Source organism: Antrostomus carolinensis, unplaced genomic scaffold, assembly GCF_000700745.2.
Source record: "Antrostomus carolinensis isolate BGI_N321 unplaced genomic scaffold, ASM70074v2 scaffold17493, whole genome shotgun sequence".
Taxonomy (NCBI): Eukaryota; Metazoa; Chordata; class Aves; order Caprimulgiformes; family Caprimulgidae; genus Antrostomus; species Antrostomus carolinensis.
The window spans coordinates 3,416-19,511 of record NW_010306025.1 but is presented as its reverse complement, the minus strand read 5'-3'; the positions used below and the strand labels follow the sequence as shown (position 1 = coordinate 19,511).

Below are 16,096 nucleotides of genomic sequence, written 5' to 3'. Positions count from 1 at the left end.
TTTCTAAACCTCTGACCACTGCTGTCCTCCACATTGTTCTTGGATTACAGAGCCCAAAACTGAATTCAGAACCCCAGCTGTAGAGCAGAATTACAGACAACATCTCAGCCAGATGTTTGCCCTTTCTGCAATGTGTACAATGTCAGCTCTACATACAGCATCCAACCAAGACTGATCCAGATCCCTCCCTGAAGTTGCACTGCCTGGGCATTCACCCCTCCCCTTTCTTTGTGGCACTCCTCATTCCCTGAGGCATAGAATTTTGTCCTCACTGAACTGGCTACTATTTTCTAGACTATTTCTTCAGGTCCTCAAGATAACACTGAACTCTAAACATGTCCTCTTAAGTGCTTATGGCACCTCCACGCATAGTGTCACCAGGACATTTAATAAACATGCTTTCTCTTCCATCATCCATAACATTAATAAAAGGACTGATTAATGCCAGAGCAAACATAGACCCTTGCAGAACCACACGTAGTCCCCGGGGTTTGACAGCTACAATTAACCACTTAATTATAGTTGTACCTACTCTCGGTTTCCCTGTTTACTATGAATATGTTGTGGGAGGCAATGCCAAAAGCCTCATTCAACACAGGAGGTCAAGTTTCTTTAAGGACCTGGCAACAACTGTTGTGAGGCTTCTTTACGTACAAATCTCCAAGTTGGTTACAGTTGTCCTTCCTGAAGACAACTGCTCTTATTTTGCTGTTTTCCCTTCTTCCTTTCCCCAAAACCACATTCTGTCACTTCATGGTCATTCTTCACCAAGTTGCCCTCTGTCACCTGTGTCAAAACACAGGTCCCAAGAACTTGCTGGACAGCCTTTTGTTGTCCTGAATTCACGTGTGAGCAGAAGACAAGGTAGACAAAACCCCACATTTCTCATTTTGTACTTTGGATGAATGTAGCTGCTTGGGAAGCCCTTGTCAAATTTGACCTCGACTTGTGTTACATATTTATTTAAAAATATTGTTAGCGACAATTATTTTACTATTTTAGAAAATCACTTGCTGTTGAATAACTATTAGAGACTCAGAAAACATATCAAAATACTTCAAGAGATGCCAAAACCAGCCCTCTTTGAAAGGGTAAAAACCCCAATTGCTAAATTTTATTTTTCCATGTGGGATGAAACAGTTACCTTTGGCCATTTTGCTTTGGATTTGCTTATGGTGATATTTCTTAACAGCTTTTGGTTTGCTGGGTTTAATTAATGGGGTCTAGTTTGGGTTTATTCTGAACGAAACCAGAAGGTATTTGTTTTGAGGAAAATTACTTTATTCTTCTCTCCTTTACCATGAGGTTGATCCTGCTTTAGGAGGAACAAAAATAAAAGGGAAATGAAATGAAACCAAATACACTTGCCTGTATGAGAAGACTGCACAGTATTAGAGGGAAAAACAATTACCCTGTATAAAGGCAATCTGTAATGAAACAAGGATCACAAATTTTCAGATAGATGTCAGGTGCCTTTCGAGACAGCCATTAGACATGGACCTGAATGTGTATCTTTCTGTTTGTCTCTTTTATTTAACACCTGTCATCTTGAAGGTCCTGTAAATAATTGGCAAAATAATTAGTGCTGTGACTTCACAAGGAAGTGAACTCTGTATGCCCATAATAATTCATGCAAAGTCCTGCTATTTAGCCTGTGTGTATTGAGAAAGGGACTAGCCAATTCACCAGGACTTTCATGTGTTCCTCAGAAGGTTCTGATCACATTCCCCTTAGTTGCTGTGAGAATGGCCAATAAATACTGATTGTTGAGAAAAAATAAAACATGTACAACTACGCACATGCTGCACACTTCACTTGTCCTATTTTAGCCAAAGAACGCACTGTGCGTGTTTGAGCAAGAGGCCATTTGCTGATTTGAAATGATCTGTTCACATAATAATATTTTCAGTTCTGAAAGGGACTTTGTTTAGTTATGAAGACTGTGTGGCTGCTCAGGACACGGTCACTATTACCGTATCACAGATCTGCAACACGCATGCACTAGATGCAAACCTTTTTGGCAGCAGACCCAGAAAAAGCTGCAAGGGAAAGGTAATGCTGTAATCGGTTGCAGCCACGTTGGTTAGGATCCCAATAAATGAACCAGAAATTTGGAACCCTGTGCTTGATGACTGTAGTGCAAAACAATTGTCAAGACAGCTGGGTGCATAGCAAAAGGCAGCTGCACCCAGTCAGACCATCATAGGAATCTGAAGACAGGATGTGATAGATGAAAAACATGCTGGAGCCAGAACCAGTCACATAGTTTAGCACTGAATTATGTTGGACAAATTCTGCAAAATCTGTCTTGCTTTGGAGAGCTATGCCAAGCACAGCCCACTTCTGCGGCAGTCCAACTCTCTCACCTTCCTAGAATCACTTTCCACAACTTGCCAGCTATCTGTCTCTTGCTATCAGACTTGGGAGAGCAACCACGATGGCTGACAGTCCCTAGCCTTCTAGAGAGTGCAAGGATGGAGAGTGTACACCAGTCAATGTGTACCTGAAAGACATTCTTTTTGTCTGAAGAATGAAAGTAAAATGCATGTTGGAGATAAGGAACTAAAGTCAGTTACTCAAATCAATCTGCCTCTCTCACAAAACTTTTCCTACCATCTGTGAAGCTGTCATACAGGTTGGATTTGTCAGAGGGTTCTCTCCAGCATTCTTTTCCATGCATCTGCATGGATTTTTACACAAACATGCACATGCACACACATGCATGCGCATACACAAAAAGAAGAGTATGTGGTTGAATCTTAACCCAGACAGATACTGAAAGAGGAATAAAATTAAATGGGTGCTTTTGAGGACTGAGAGAACCAGACTTTGCAAGGCTTAGTGAGTACCTACCATTGTGTTCTGCCAGCAGCGATGACAGCAGTGTGGCATCCACCTCCAGCACCGCTTTCAACAAACACATTTCACAGAAATACTGAGACAGAAATGAACAACAGGACCAAGTGCCTGATGGAACACGCCTCACGTAGTGAAATTAAGTGCCACTCTACACTTTTCCACCCTTCCAGGAAGCCAGTAGAGGTCAGGCACTCTCATCATCAAGAAACTTAAGGAGCTATCTAATGTCCTGGGTGGGCAGAGCTCATAACTCAGACCAAAACTGAAAGCAAATAAAATGACCATAAGCACTAATAATGAAATAAAGCAGGGGGGGAAATGCACTATATAAGTCAATTCACATGCATGTGCACTCCCTCTGCAACTATACTGGCAATAAAAATTGCTGTTCCATCACACGGAGAGAAACTGCTGCCAGGATCTTGAAATATACTTTTAGACTTTCAAAGCAGTCTGAAGTCCAGCAAATATGATTAAGGGATTGGAGCATCTGTCATGCAAGGAGAGCCTGAGAGAGCTGGAACAGTGCAGCCTGGAGAAGGGAAGGCCTGGTGGGATCTTTCCAATCCATAGAAGTTCCTGAGGGGGGGTGGGTATAAGAAGATGAAGCCAGGCTCTTCTCAGTGGAAAGGAGACAAAGGCGCAAATGAAAACACAAAGAATTCCATTTAAACATAACAGGTTTTTTTTACTGTGAGCGTAGCGTGGTCAAACACTGTCACAGGTTGCCCAGAATTTGCCCAGAGAGTGTCCAGTCTCCACCCCTGGAGATCTTCAGAACCTGACTGGACACAGTCTTGAGGAACAAGCTGACTCTGCTCTGAGGAAAAGGATGGAACTAGACTTCCTACCTCAACCATTCTGTGATTCTCTCAAAAATAACAATCCACAGGTTCTGCTGTCCTAAATGAACCCAGAATCAATTGCTTGTAATTGTGCTCTTAACCCCCAGCTTTCCTTTACAAATTTGAGCATTTAGGACTGTGAAGCAAGCCTTCCTAAAGTCAACAGAGGATTATCCACAATGCAGTTAGGAGCTTTTTGGCAGATATAAGCAAACAACAACCATAAGAAATGTGAATTGTTCTAATTAACTCCATGGGTAGATAGCTGGGAAGCTATACAAGGGCAATTTAAAAACCAACATTTCATCCCTGATCACTTCAGTAGAAATCCTCAGGGCTCGTGGGTTTCACAGTTCTCTAAGGCCTGAGGCCATTTTCCAGGGCGACAGAAGTGCCAATAGTCCCCTACACAGAAATCAAACCCTCAAGGTGTCCCTTCATTTCCGCAGTGAGTTACACAGTGGTCTCAGTGACAATGTGAGATAAGTTCAAAGTAGGAAGTCTGGCAAGCAGGCTAAAAGAGACCAAGAAGGAAAACTGTCACTGGCAACTTGTGAAGAAACAGGAACTATAGTTGGATTCACTCTAACCTCATTTTCAATTTAATTTCTTAACTAACCTAGTGATGACTCAAAATTCAGAGCTGGTTGCTGCAGATGGTTGCAGAAGTTCAGTTTGCTGCAGAGCACAGGAGACCAGAATCATGCACAAATACTGCCGGAAAATAGTATATATGAATGAGTACATCTGCAGGTTGGACCAAAAGAGCTCTTAGTGTCTACTTTCTAGATGCTTTAAGCCACACAAAATTACATCAAGAGATATATTGACCGTATAGTGTCTTTAAAAAGGGATTAGGAAGGAAGACACATGCAAAATACTTCATACTAAAGAACGTGCTATCTGTGCAACATGAACAGCTTGATTATATATCTTGTTCAAGATAAAACTCTAACTCAGGAGGTACTTTTCAACTACAGCCACAGAAGAAGGTAAACAAGATTAAGTGTGGTTACAGCCACGTAATCTCACACAAATGCTGAAATTTCACTGGGCTGAAAGATGTGGCCTTGCCTTCACCCTGCTCACGGCCCAGCATTCCCACAAACTATGAGAAAAAAAAGATTAGTTCATTTACTTACAGTTAAGATCTGGCTTACAGTGTGGCCACACAAATGCTAGTGCTGCTGTGCTGGAGAATGTACAGCATTCCCTGGTGAGGTCCAGGGAGCAGGCAGATTTTCCCCTTTAAATTTATTAAAGTTAGAGTGGAATTACTATTTTAGAGAGAAGAAGTAGAAGGAGGGTGTGAGTACGAACAGTAATAGAAGAAACGTGTACATCTCCTGAATATTCCTGTAGTTCCAAACACGTGGGAATCTTTTTTTATAAATATTACTTTAGTTCAATAAATATAAATATGGGATAATGCCACTAATTACATCATCAATAAAAATACAACTGACAGTACCACAATGCAAAATTTTTGCACTGTGTTTCCAATTTTCTACTGAACTAAGTATCATGCTGCTGATTCAGTATTGTCTTCTGGATATTTCTGAAGAAGAAGCATGGCCTATCTGTCATCTTACAGGTCAGTAAAGAATGGGGAGACACCGTGACAGAAGAGGTTCTGATGCATTTTCAAAATGGTACCCGAGGACAGAAGCTTTATTGGCATTATTTCATTGAAATAGATAACACCAATAAATTTAACTCTGTCACTAACGAACAAAATTTAAAAAGCCAGGGCTATTAATGGACTACAACTCCCCCAAACTTACATCGTCCAGTTCCAAAAGTCTAATTTAGCCATGTGAAATTCAATTATCACAATCAAAGCTACAGTTTTGCAAGAAGTAGTAAATTTCCACAAAAAGATGGATTTTTTAAAAAAAATTTAATCCTCTATGGATGAGATTGTTTCAATATTTGGCCCTGTCAATGCAAATGAAGGAGAATACCAGGTCCTTGGTGAATAGGAGAGAAAATATTGAAATCATATTATACTACACACAGATATACGTGGAAAAAAAAATACTCCCCAATAAGTCTTCACCAATATTAATGAACTGCCAGGAAAAGGAATAGTGAATATCACTCATCTGGATTTCATGAAGGCAGTTTTGATTTACAGAATGAGTCACTGAGATAGTGGAAAACTATTAAAACACATTAAAGATTGGCCAAGGGTCAGGAACACCAGCATAAGATCAAGTTTTTAATTTATCTAGTGATCTGAACTGAACTATATAGTATGACATAAAACTAAACTCTATACTGTCAAAAGGAGATAAAAATGCCCTTTTAAAGTGACTATTTGAAAAGAAAATTTTCATTTCTTCTCTCTGCCTTTTGCTAGGCCAAAAAAGGTCATTTGGCTATTCCTACAGGGGAAAGCTGAAATTATTGAATTGTTTTGGATATGACTTTGTATCAGATATGACTTTGATACTATGGTAATTTTTGAGCAGCGTGTTTGATTGATGTGGACATCAATACTATTTTCTTTTATTTCCATTTTTGAGTAAAAATTAGCTTATTTTAACAGTAATAGTAATGCAGAAATGTGTAATGTAACTAGAACTAACTTTGTATGGTTATTAATGTATAAAATATCTTAAAAGGAAGGGATGTAGTTTCTCAAATCTATCCAATACTTTTGAATTACATACTATAGGAAACTGCTTTCTTCCCTTCTCAGAATATTAAGAATTCTCCACAGATTATCAGAGACTTCTGTGGGGCTGTTGAGTCCCCTTCTGAAAGCTGTTGGAGATTTCATTGTAATTTCTTTGGGTACCAGACTTAAAAGACACTGCATGAGAATCACTTATGCTGCCTGTGATACTGCTGCTGATCAGGATTACTTCACCTTTATTTCAGGCCAAATCCATTGCCATCTCATTATTTATTTAGGGTGGTTTTTTTTCTCCAGTAAATGCCCTGATCAGTGCATTGCTCTCACATATCTGTTAAAACATCTTTCTTAATTATTTCATACTCCTTGGAGATCTTACATACTTAGTGCCCTACAAAGAGTGCTCTTCCTCTTAAATACCTGATCTTGCAATTTTCTTATAATCTGGCTATGAAAAGAAGTGGTTTGTGCTGAGGAGGCCATTAAGCTGAAGTCTCAAAGACTGAACTTTGGACCAACCATACTTAAAAATCCTCTTTAACAGCTTCAACACAAAAGTCCCCAGCATTGTTTTAACAAAAGCAATATCATCAATATGCAGAAATTTCAGAGTATTAAAGAAATAAATTTGAGAGCTAGAGTAACAAGTGAAACAATTCAAATTACAAGGTCATATGCTCAGAAAGTAGGAACAAGAATTGCATGCTGAAATAATCATCTGAAATTGGAAAGGAAAAGAAAAACATGTTGCTATTTGATTAGCAAATGAACTGAGAGTCATCAGCATGTTGCAGTTACAAAGACTGTGATTAATCAGGAGAGGCATTCCCAATATATGTATACAAGTTTGCATGCCACTGAAAAAGTCATTGGTAAGACCTCCTGCAAAATAGCATATATAGTTCTGACTACTAATATTTGCAGAAATTAATTTCCCTAAACAGAGGCAGAAAAAGGCTATGATGTTGGTCAGGAAATGGAAACCCTATCATACTAAAAGAGACTAAAAGATAATAGCTGGCTTACTTTTCCAAAATGAAGACAGGATTAGGGGGATGTAAGATGGCATGTCAGATGGTGAACATCACAAGGGAGAAGAATTACCAAAGTTGAAGGACAACATTGGTGAAACAACAAAAGTAGAGCTTGCTGTGAATAAATTTGGGCTGAAAAGAGAGTGGTTTCACCCCTTCAAAGGGGTGAGCTTCTGAAACAGTACCAATAAAAAGAACAACAGATTTAAGATGGATCTTAATAATGAATGAGATTACATGATGCTGCTAACTACTATAGAAAAGAATTGAATTTGACATGAGATATCTTACTTTCCTATGTTCCTGTCACTTTTCCCACTCTTGGCCATTAGCAGTTTATCTGCTTGGATTTTAGTTGATGACTTGAAGGTGACACTGGACTGGGAATTCTCTGTCATTTTCTTATGCTGTTCTTTTCTACTTGTCCTATTTCAGGGATGAAGCAACCTAAAACAAATCTCAAGTGAAGGGGTACATACCATTTATCCATGGGACACCATATACACATTTCCACAGCATTTTCTATTACATCCTGTTGGCCTTTACAATGGTTTGTTACTGTTCCTTTATGCTACTCTCTGCAGGGATAAAGTTTCTTCTGAGCTATCGATAATACCACATAGACTATTTGTTCTTCCAAGGCTGAAACTAGCAGGAACTCTAACTGTGGGTATTCTGCTGTTCTTTTACATGAATATCACATTTGTAATTGATTAAAAATTTAAATAACATTCCTGGTGCTACTGTGAAGTTGCACTTCAGGTCCAAGAATTTATTATAAAGCTGAGAAAAATCAACATATTCAGAATCATAGGATTGTTACAAAAATAAAAATGAAGCAGAAACTGGCATTTACGATTTTCAGTATACGTGCTGCTATTACATATCAGAGTCTTATAATCACAGAGCAATATGTACTATAATACACAGACTTATCAAGGTAATACTTCTATTCCATAAGGCAGAATATGGGGCAGCACAAACACAAAAACCCCAGTGCCTCAGAAGCCATTCTAACACTCCAGGATGTCCTAACCAACTAGATACTTTACATCTTTTAAGCAAAAGATTATACCTGTCACCAAAACCCATCCGCAGTTTTAGTGGTCTCACTTAAGATGAAGTCTTACAGAGAATTAACATTCTTACACATTCATCTTGGTATGATGTAAGAGTATCGCTGCTAGAGGCCATGTCCTCTGAGTACCGAGCACTGCCTGAGGGGTCTAGGAGTTCTCATCTTTCATCTGGGTATATGAATATTCCATGTTATGCCAAGGTCAAAAGCCAGGATTCAAGTGCTAACCTGGTTTACATTTTAATACCACACCTGATCTGGTTCTCCTCACCTGGAGTTACAAAATCCACTATTTCCTGGCTACAGTGCAGCTGAGGCTAGCCTGAAGACCCTCGTCCTTACGCTACAAATTTTCTTCTTCTTCCTGCCATGCATATTTACTCTTAGACAACATCTAGCTCTTAACCTCATCTGCCACTTCACAAGCTGTCAAATGACTATTCAAGCATTAAAAAAAATGAAGGGTCTGTTAAGTTGTAAATTAAATGACAGTCTATAGATGAAAATTAGCCGTAACGTGCCCAAAATTTTATTGATTGCTAAGAAAAGGTGAATAACCCCTTCTACAGCTGGCTGTGTAATTACTGAACTTTAGAACCCAAGAGCTATTAATTTAAGAACAGATAGCAGTGAACTAGCAAACGAGTTATTTTGCAACAGGAGAGTAAAGGCACGTATCAAGTTTTTGCATGTGTTCAGTGCCACCTTGAATAGCATTGTTATGTGCCTCTATATTCCATTTTAATGCAGAATATAACCCAAGCTACATCTGGACATAAAATGCCTGTCAACTAGTTCAGAAGATCAGTAGGAATGTATCCACAGATACTGAGGCCTTTCAATACATTTGAAGAACTCCACATCCTTCCAAAATCTTTCTAAATTACTGTTAAAGGCAGAAAAACTGTATTGCCAAGCTCAGTCACTCTGACACATCTATTACAAACATTTCACCTGTACTCTGAGAGAGGGAGATGGACATGGCCAGTAACAGGAGAAAAGCAGACAGTAATCCAGCATAAGTAAAGTTCCTTTAAATATGGGAGATGTACACACAAAAATATCCCATCTCTGTTAATACTGATGGGTTTAGTCTGTTATAGACTGTTGTACAATTCACAGAAAGAGTAGTTTAAAGACTATTAATACAAATGCTTCAGCAATATTTAGCTTTTTTCTTTTTCTTCTTAATAATAAGCATTTACTATGATGGAGAGGTAGTTTCCTTTTGACAAAGCAAAATACATTTTAAGAGCATTGGCCAGGTGGTCAAGTTTACAGTAAGAAAATTTTTAAAAAGATATATTAGCTGTAAGTAATGAAAGAAAAAGGTATCTGACCTGGTGCAGATGTCCTTCCATGAAGAGTAGTTTCATTAGGCAGGAGATCTTTTGAGTTGGAAGTGAACGGTGATTGTCTAAATGTGTCTTCAGAAAAGAAAGGGCTATAGGAAAAAATAAGATGTCTTTTTGTAAACAAAAGAGCAGTTAATGGAAGAAGTAAATATTATTTTTGGTCCTAACGTCTTAATATTATAACAAATACCATCTTGTTAAAAGCCCTGTTTCATTTACGGAATTCATGCTGAAAGCGATGCAGATCGTGAGGCAAGGTGTGGAGAAGAGGCATGCTTTGGTAAAATTGCATCTCAGAGTGAAAACTGAAGTCCTCCCAAAAGGCTTTTAACTAAATTTCAACATCTCAGATTTGCTATACACAATACAATATGGAAGGCTTTGAAATTAATGCTTCAAAAATTTACATTCTACTGTTATATCTGGAGAGGGCAATCAGGAAGGTGGAACATAATATTATTTAATAATCTGAGGTACATAGTAATTATTTTTAAAACAGAACTTTTCAAATTTTAGGTTAAGATGCTGAAAGTTGTCTTTTGACACAGCATTCCATGAATGAAATTAACTCCATGAGTTTGATTTTTAAAGCAGGAAACAATTTGTATAAGCTAACTAAATGGTTACTTTGCAAAGAGTATTAAGCACAAAAATTATCAGCTACTTGACTCCAAAAAGCATTGCATGCTTTAGTTTTAATTAACAAGCAGTAGAAAGTAAATTTCAATAGTGAATTGGCATTTTTGACAAAGTATTTTGTTTTCTGCTCAAAGATCATAACAGAAACAAGAATTCCTTGTCTACAGTACAGACAGACAGCAGAAAGAGGTACATAAAAAAAATTCAAAATGTAAAAGGACAGTCTTTCTTGGAAAACTGTTTTCTAAGGCAGCGTATTCCATCTGCATGCAAACTATTAGTTTCTTCTGAGCAAAATGAGAATTCTATTAATTCTGATCTTCCTCATAGTGAGAATCCCTAAGAGGCTGGTGTCGAGTAGGTGTTTTATAGGTGCAGGACAGGAGGCCAGCTCATTTCTGCAGCCTGTTCTTATTCAGTATTAAAATCCAAGAACTTTTTCAGGATAAAGAACATAGTATGAGGTCTTAGAAAGCATTGCATAGCGGGTAGCCCAGACCAGGAAAGTACGTGCCAGCATCACCAACCAAGTTGACCTTACCAGTCCAGATACTGAAAGTGTCAATCTAAAGAATGGCACTTTTTGGGAAACTTGTTGATAATTAGTTAACTTGATCATATAACACTTTTGGCAATGGTGTTATTTACTTTCTCATTAAGTTTTTTGTACATTATTCATTTTGTGCTGTTCCATATGTGACAGTTAATGGGATATTTTGGTATTTCTACAAAAGTTTGAACATAACTATAAGCACAGTCAACATCAGTTTGTGCTGAAGGGTAAGGCATGAAGCTGCTCCAAACCTGAACAGTTCAGTGTATGCAGAGAGCTGAACAATGCATAATTCTCAAGAGAAGAAGTGATCAGGGTAAAGCAAAACAGCTCCAACCCTCATGTGCAAAACTTAACTTTTTCCAAGACTCACACTCCCACTCAGGGGTGACATAATATAAAACAGACTGACACTGTATAAAAATATGGCATCATTTGCTGCAACATTCCTCTCACTGGTTTAATAATGATTTGAAAGGAAAACACCAAATAAAAAAAAGTTTTATTACTGTTATAACTCTTCAAAATCTTGTAATCCACTCAGGTTTCCATGTTGTACTGCCTGCTTGTGCCTTAGATTCAGTCACTGGGACCTTGCTGATTGCTGGTTCTAAGAAAAATGGATGATGCAGAGCTTATCTATTTCAGTCTAGGCCATGTATCATGAGGAGGTTGCTGTTGAAGACTGCATCGTGTTGTGTCTCAAGGATTTCCCTCTCTGCCATCGGTCTCCAGTGAATTGCACACTCATCCTTGGATACCTCTTTTCTGCCTTACTCTAGAATGGCAGCTGAGTCTCTTCAGTGTGGGCCCTATAATTATTTTTATTTCAGCAGATATGTCCTCCAACTCCCAGTGCAAAGTATGGAGGGAGGAGCTCCTGCTTCATAGTAAGAAATTACATAAATTGTTCTCAATCACTGCGTAAAGTCCCTTCTGAAGATTAAGCTTTAGGATTTTTTTTTTTTTTGGCTGCACTTTTCCAGTTTTATGGCTACACAGTTCTCTAGGTGAAAGGAACTTATCTTGGCATCTTACACTGGCGTACTCACTTCCAGATCATTTGCTTCTCCACTTTCTGTCTTCATATCACAGATGGCAGGCTCTACCATCTCACTCAGCCATTGAACTGAGAGGAATCCTTGCCAGTTTCAGCTGCTTAAGCAAAATCATATGGAAGTATATGCTCGCAAAGTCCAGGAATACTCACAGGAGGAACAGCAACAGATAGGCGACAGTTAGAGATGTTAATATGGAATAAGACAGCAAAAAGCCTTTGCATACCCTATCTTGCTGATCTTTGTTGGTCTAAGATTCTCACCAATGACACAGCTGAATCTCTCTGCTCCCCAACTACTCACTGGTGGACAATACTGACCTCACCTTGGCTCTTTGAAGCTGTCAGCAAACTTCACATAACAATTGTGATTCAAATGCCTGTTGTGACTTCAAATGTAGTTTGGTGAGCCAAACTGCAACACCATGGGTTTTCTTAATGCAGTCTGAGTGCCTCTGTCCACTAGCTGCTCCATCACGTTCTATTTTTGAGAAGACATCATACCCTTACAAGTAAAGACTTTCAGCTCTTTGTTTGGTTTTGGGTGGGTGTTTTTTGGCAATGTCTTCCAAGTCAATCTGTTTGAACTTGCAGGATTTAGTAGACTGACTCACTTCCCCTTAGGAAACTCTTCTCATTCATATCTTCTTCTGTTGATAGGTAAGAGAAGAAAAGCACTCAGAAGAGCTGAATCAGGCACTCAGCATTTCATGCCCTGATGGAGAGCAGCCATTATAAGGACTTCTCAGTAAAACTCACTGCAAGTTTGACAACAGCCAACTGTGCTACCCTCTTAAAACTTGGCAGCCAGAAGAAGGGGAGGTTATCTTTGAACTGTCCTCAACCTTTCCACTTTGAATTATCTTTGATAGCTCCAAAAGTAGCTCGGGATTCTCACACCAGTCCTGCCGGTAGCATCATGAGACACTGAAATCTATTTTCAACTGACTATTTGCCATCCCTTCCCTGCAATGCACATTGGATGGTTAATGAGTAGCTGGACAATACGTACATTTATCTCCATATATATCTCTCAGACTTATGATCTTTAAGTAGCCACAGGAAGGCTCTGCAGGCTGCATATCCCACAAACTCCCAAACTAGCAAATATGGGAAGCATTCACAGTAGCCAGAAGTTAAAAGCTCAATTTAATTATCTTTCAACTTGTAACATCAAAAAGTCCCTAATGTACATTACTGAGCTGGTCAGTTTATTAAAAACAAATTATTTATTTATTACAGTTATCATGAATGAATGGAATGGGCCTAGGAATTTAAGAACAACATATTTTACAGATCTTTTTTACTGAAAATGAAATGCTTTTCAATTTCTGTCTGGACAAAGTTGTCTTAGTTAGCAGGCACTGAACATACTGGGAACTTCTGTAGAAGGGGTTTCAGAGGCACAGAAGGACCTTTGAAGAAACTCTTCGTCACTTCAGTATGCTCAGTCTCCAACCCATCCACACTGATGAGAGAACTTTCAGGTAGGAAATAAATGTACCCTCACCAATTCTTGCCTCCTACTCACCAGGGGCTCCTAAGTTTACCAATTCTAGCTACCACTTATTACATAAAAGCTTTGAATTTTCCCATAGGGACACCTTACTTTGCTGCGCACATTTATGTAAACAACTCATGGGCTTGTTCCCAGCGACAATACTGTAAAGTGCATATTTCTTTAACAGCACATGCTATAATTGGATCATGATTTTAATTCCTGGATAATAGGAATTTATTCTATTAATGTGACTGTAATCTTTATCAAATGTTTCATTAGCATTGTCTTACAGTCTGGCTTTTAAAAATTCATCTCTAGAAGGCATTGAGATGATAGAAATACTAAAGTGAAATTTTATTAAAGAAATCCAAGTCTGACAGAAGACTGAATCAAAATCACCTCTTCTCACATTAGTACATGTCTTAAAATCCAGTTGTCAGCCTGTTCTTCCCCCAAGCACTGCATGTACTCTGCAGTTTCTTTTAAGATTCAGTTTTTGTAGAAAAAAAATTGCAAAAATAATTCTTAAAATGATGTGTGAATACTTGATCAGAGGAGAACAGTCATTTTGGTCCAAACACCTTTTGTCTCATAAACTCTAAGCAATCAGATCTATAGGTGTGATCAGGTATAGGTTATAATACTCACGAAAATATCTTACACTTGTAATATCAGGTCACATTTGCAGGAGACAGACACATTTGAGTGCACAAGGCAAAATGAAGCACAGCCATTTACACTACAGCTTTGCAGATAACCATGGACTGCACTTACCTGGCTGTAGTTCTGATGGCGTTATCTTTATTGTGGTTGTGCTCTTTGCTCACCTTTTCTGCAGAGGAACACATGTTTTTTTGTGATTAGCATATATCATATTCTCTTTATCAGGTTTTATTCAGCAGAACTATTTTAATGCTTTCTGATAACAGCATAATCCAGAGTAATTTAGGGTAAATGGTTGCAGTATGACTAGAGAATGGGGATGACTTTATTTAAGCTAACACCCAACACATTTTTTCAGCTTTATATTTCAGTGTTAGTGCTCCATGCAAAGTGTGCAAATACAAGCATTCATTAAACACAGTGCTGATATCATTGCCTTTATCTAATAGCTGAGGTTCGACTTCTTTGTCGAGAGAAATGAACAGCACAGCCCCAGGAGCACTGCATGCTGCAGCCACTGGCCACTTATGCCAGTAACTGTCATCTATAGGTTCCCCTACACTCAAAGGCCTGGATCAACCAGTTGTCACAAATTATTTAATTAGCTCTCAAAAATACAGGAGTTGAACTCCGGCTTTTCCAACTCAGTTCAAATATTGTGAACCTGACCTGACTGTCACAGTGCTCTAAAGCATATGCTAAGTATAGGGGACATTTGGCAAGGCTTTTGCATTCCAAATGTGAGGGTAGAACAGCTCTAACTCCTATTATTTTTCAGCCTTAGCAATCTCACACTTTCATGGCACCGTAATGCTTACACACGATCTCTTTTTGTTCTTTAAACTCAACTATCGACTGTTTCCACTGCTTTTACCTGACAACTGGAAGAGCAGCTCGGATGCCATCTTCACTGATATATCTTGGCTGAATAGGTTTCTTTCTGGGAGCACTCGACCTTCTGGTGCCTTCTGTATGTGTTCATTAATGTCTCGCCCTAATAAAGTGCTGTAGCCAACATTTTGGCTGGGCTGGCTGGGTGACACTGAAGCCTGTGAATCATGAATGTCAACTTCCATTGGTTCTTCCTTTATCTTCACCATCTGGGTTTCCTTGTAACTGTCAGCTGCAAATGTGTATTTAAAAAAATAAAAATTTGCCACAATTATTTAATTAGGCTACAATTTTTCAGAATACTCAAAGCAGGAATGACAACTGCAAAGTTATAGTAGTTGCAAATTGTAAGGGAAGCAAGCAGCTGACTGCTACAGTATTCTTCTGGGGTTTCTAAATAGAAGCAATGTCTTGAAAATAATTTTTCAAACTAGAGAGCAGAAACCATTTGCATATTTGTAAATATGAGAGTTATATCACTTTCTATGAATACTGGGTGATCACACACCAGTTAGTGAAGCTTTGTTTTCCTTTATTAAATGAAGTTGCAACTTCATTTGATGAAGAAAAGTTGAACAGCAGCTTTCCAAAGGTGGGCACTGAAGACCTCTTACAATCTGTAAATTACTCTTTACCAGCAGAAGTACCAGCACAGATGATCAGGAGTACTGGTATGGGGACCAGGGTGGAGGAGAAAACCTCATCTGGTCCTCCTCTGCTCTCTTTCTCTTTTATGGAAAATTCCAGACAACTATGTGAAGAACCAGTTTGTTACACCTGCATATGCTTTCAAGATGAGAGGAGTATTCTGAGGCCCATGCTTGTCTAAAGTCTGATTTTGTAACAAGCATAGATATTCCCTAATTTATTACAGATCCAATAATCTTAATGACCAGTTTCCATAAGCCTATGTCCTTCCCTCCTTGCCTTAGTATCCAGTGTCCTAGGTCTAGCAAACAAAACCATAATCTAGAAGCCAA

At 38.6% G+C, this 16,096-nt stretch overlaps 1 protein-coding gene across 1 annotated transcript in view; it reads right to left on the bottom strand.

The window, feature by feature from the left end:
* Positions 1-15,348, bottom strand: part of ZNF827 (zinc finger protein 827) — a gene marked incomplete at its 5' end in the record, with an annotated part of 36,158 nt that extends 20,810 nt beyond the window's left edge. Inside the window, 3 exons of the mRNA XM_010164997.1 lie at positions 9,798-9,901; positions 14,337-14,394; positions 15,100-15,348. Of these exons, the coding sequence (XP_010163299.1) occupies positions 9,798-9,901; positions 14,337-14,394; positions 15,100-15,348 (411 nt within the window). The remainder of the gene's footprint in view (positions 1-9,797; positions 9,902-14,336; positions 14,395-15,099) is intronic.
* Positions 15,349-16,096: the final 748 nt, after the last annotated feature.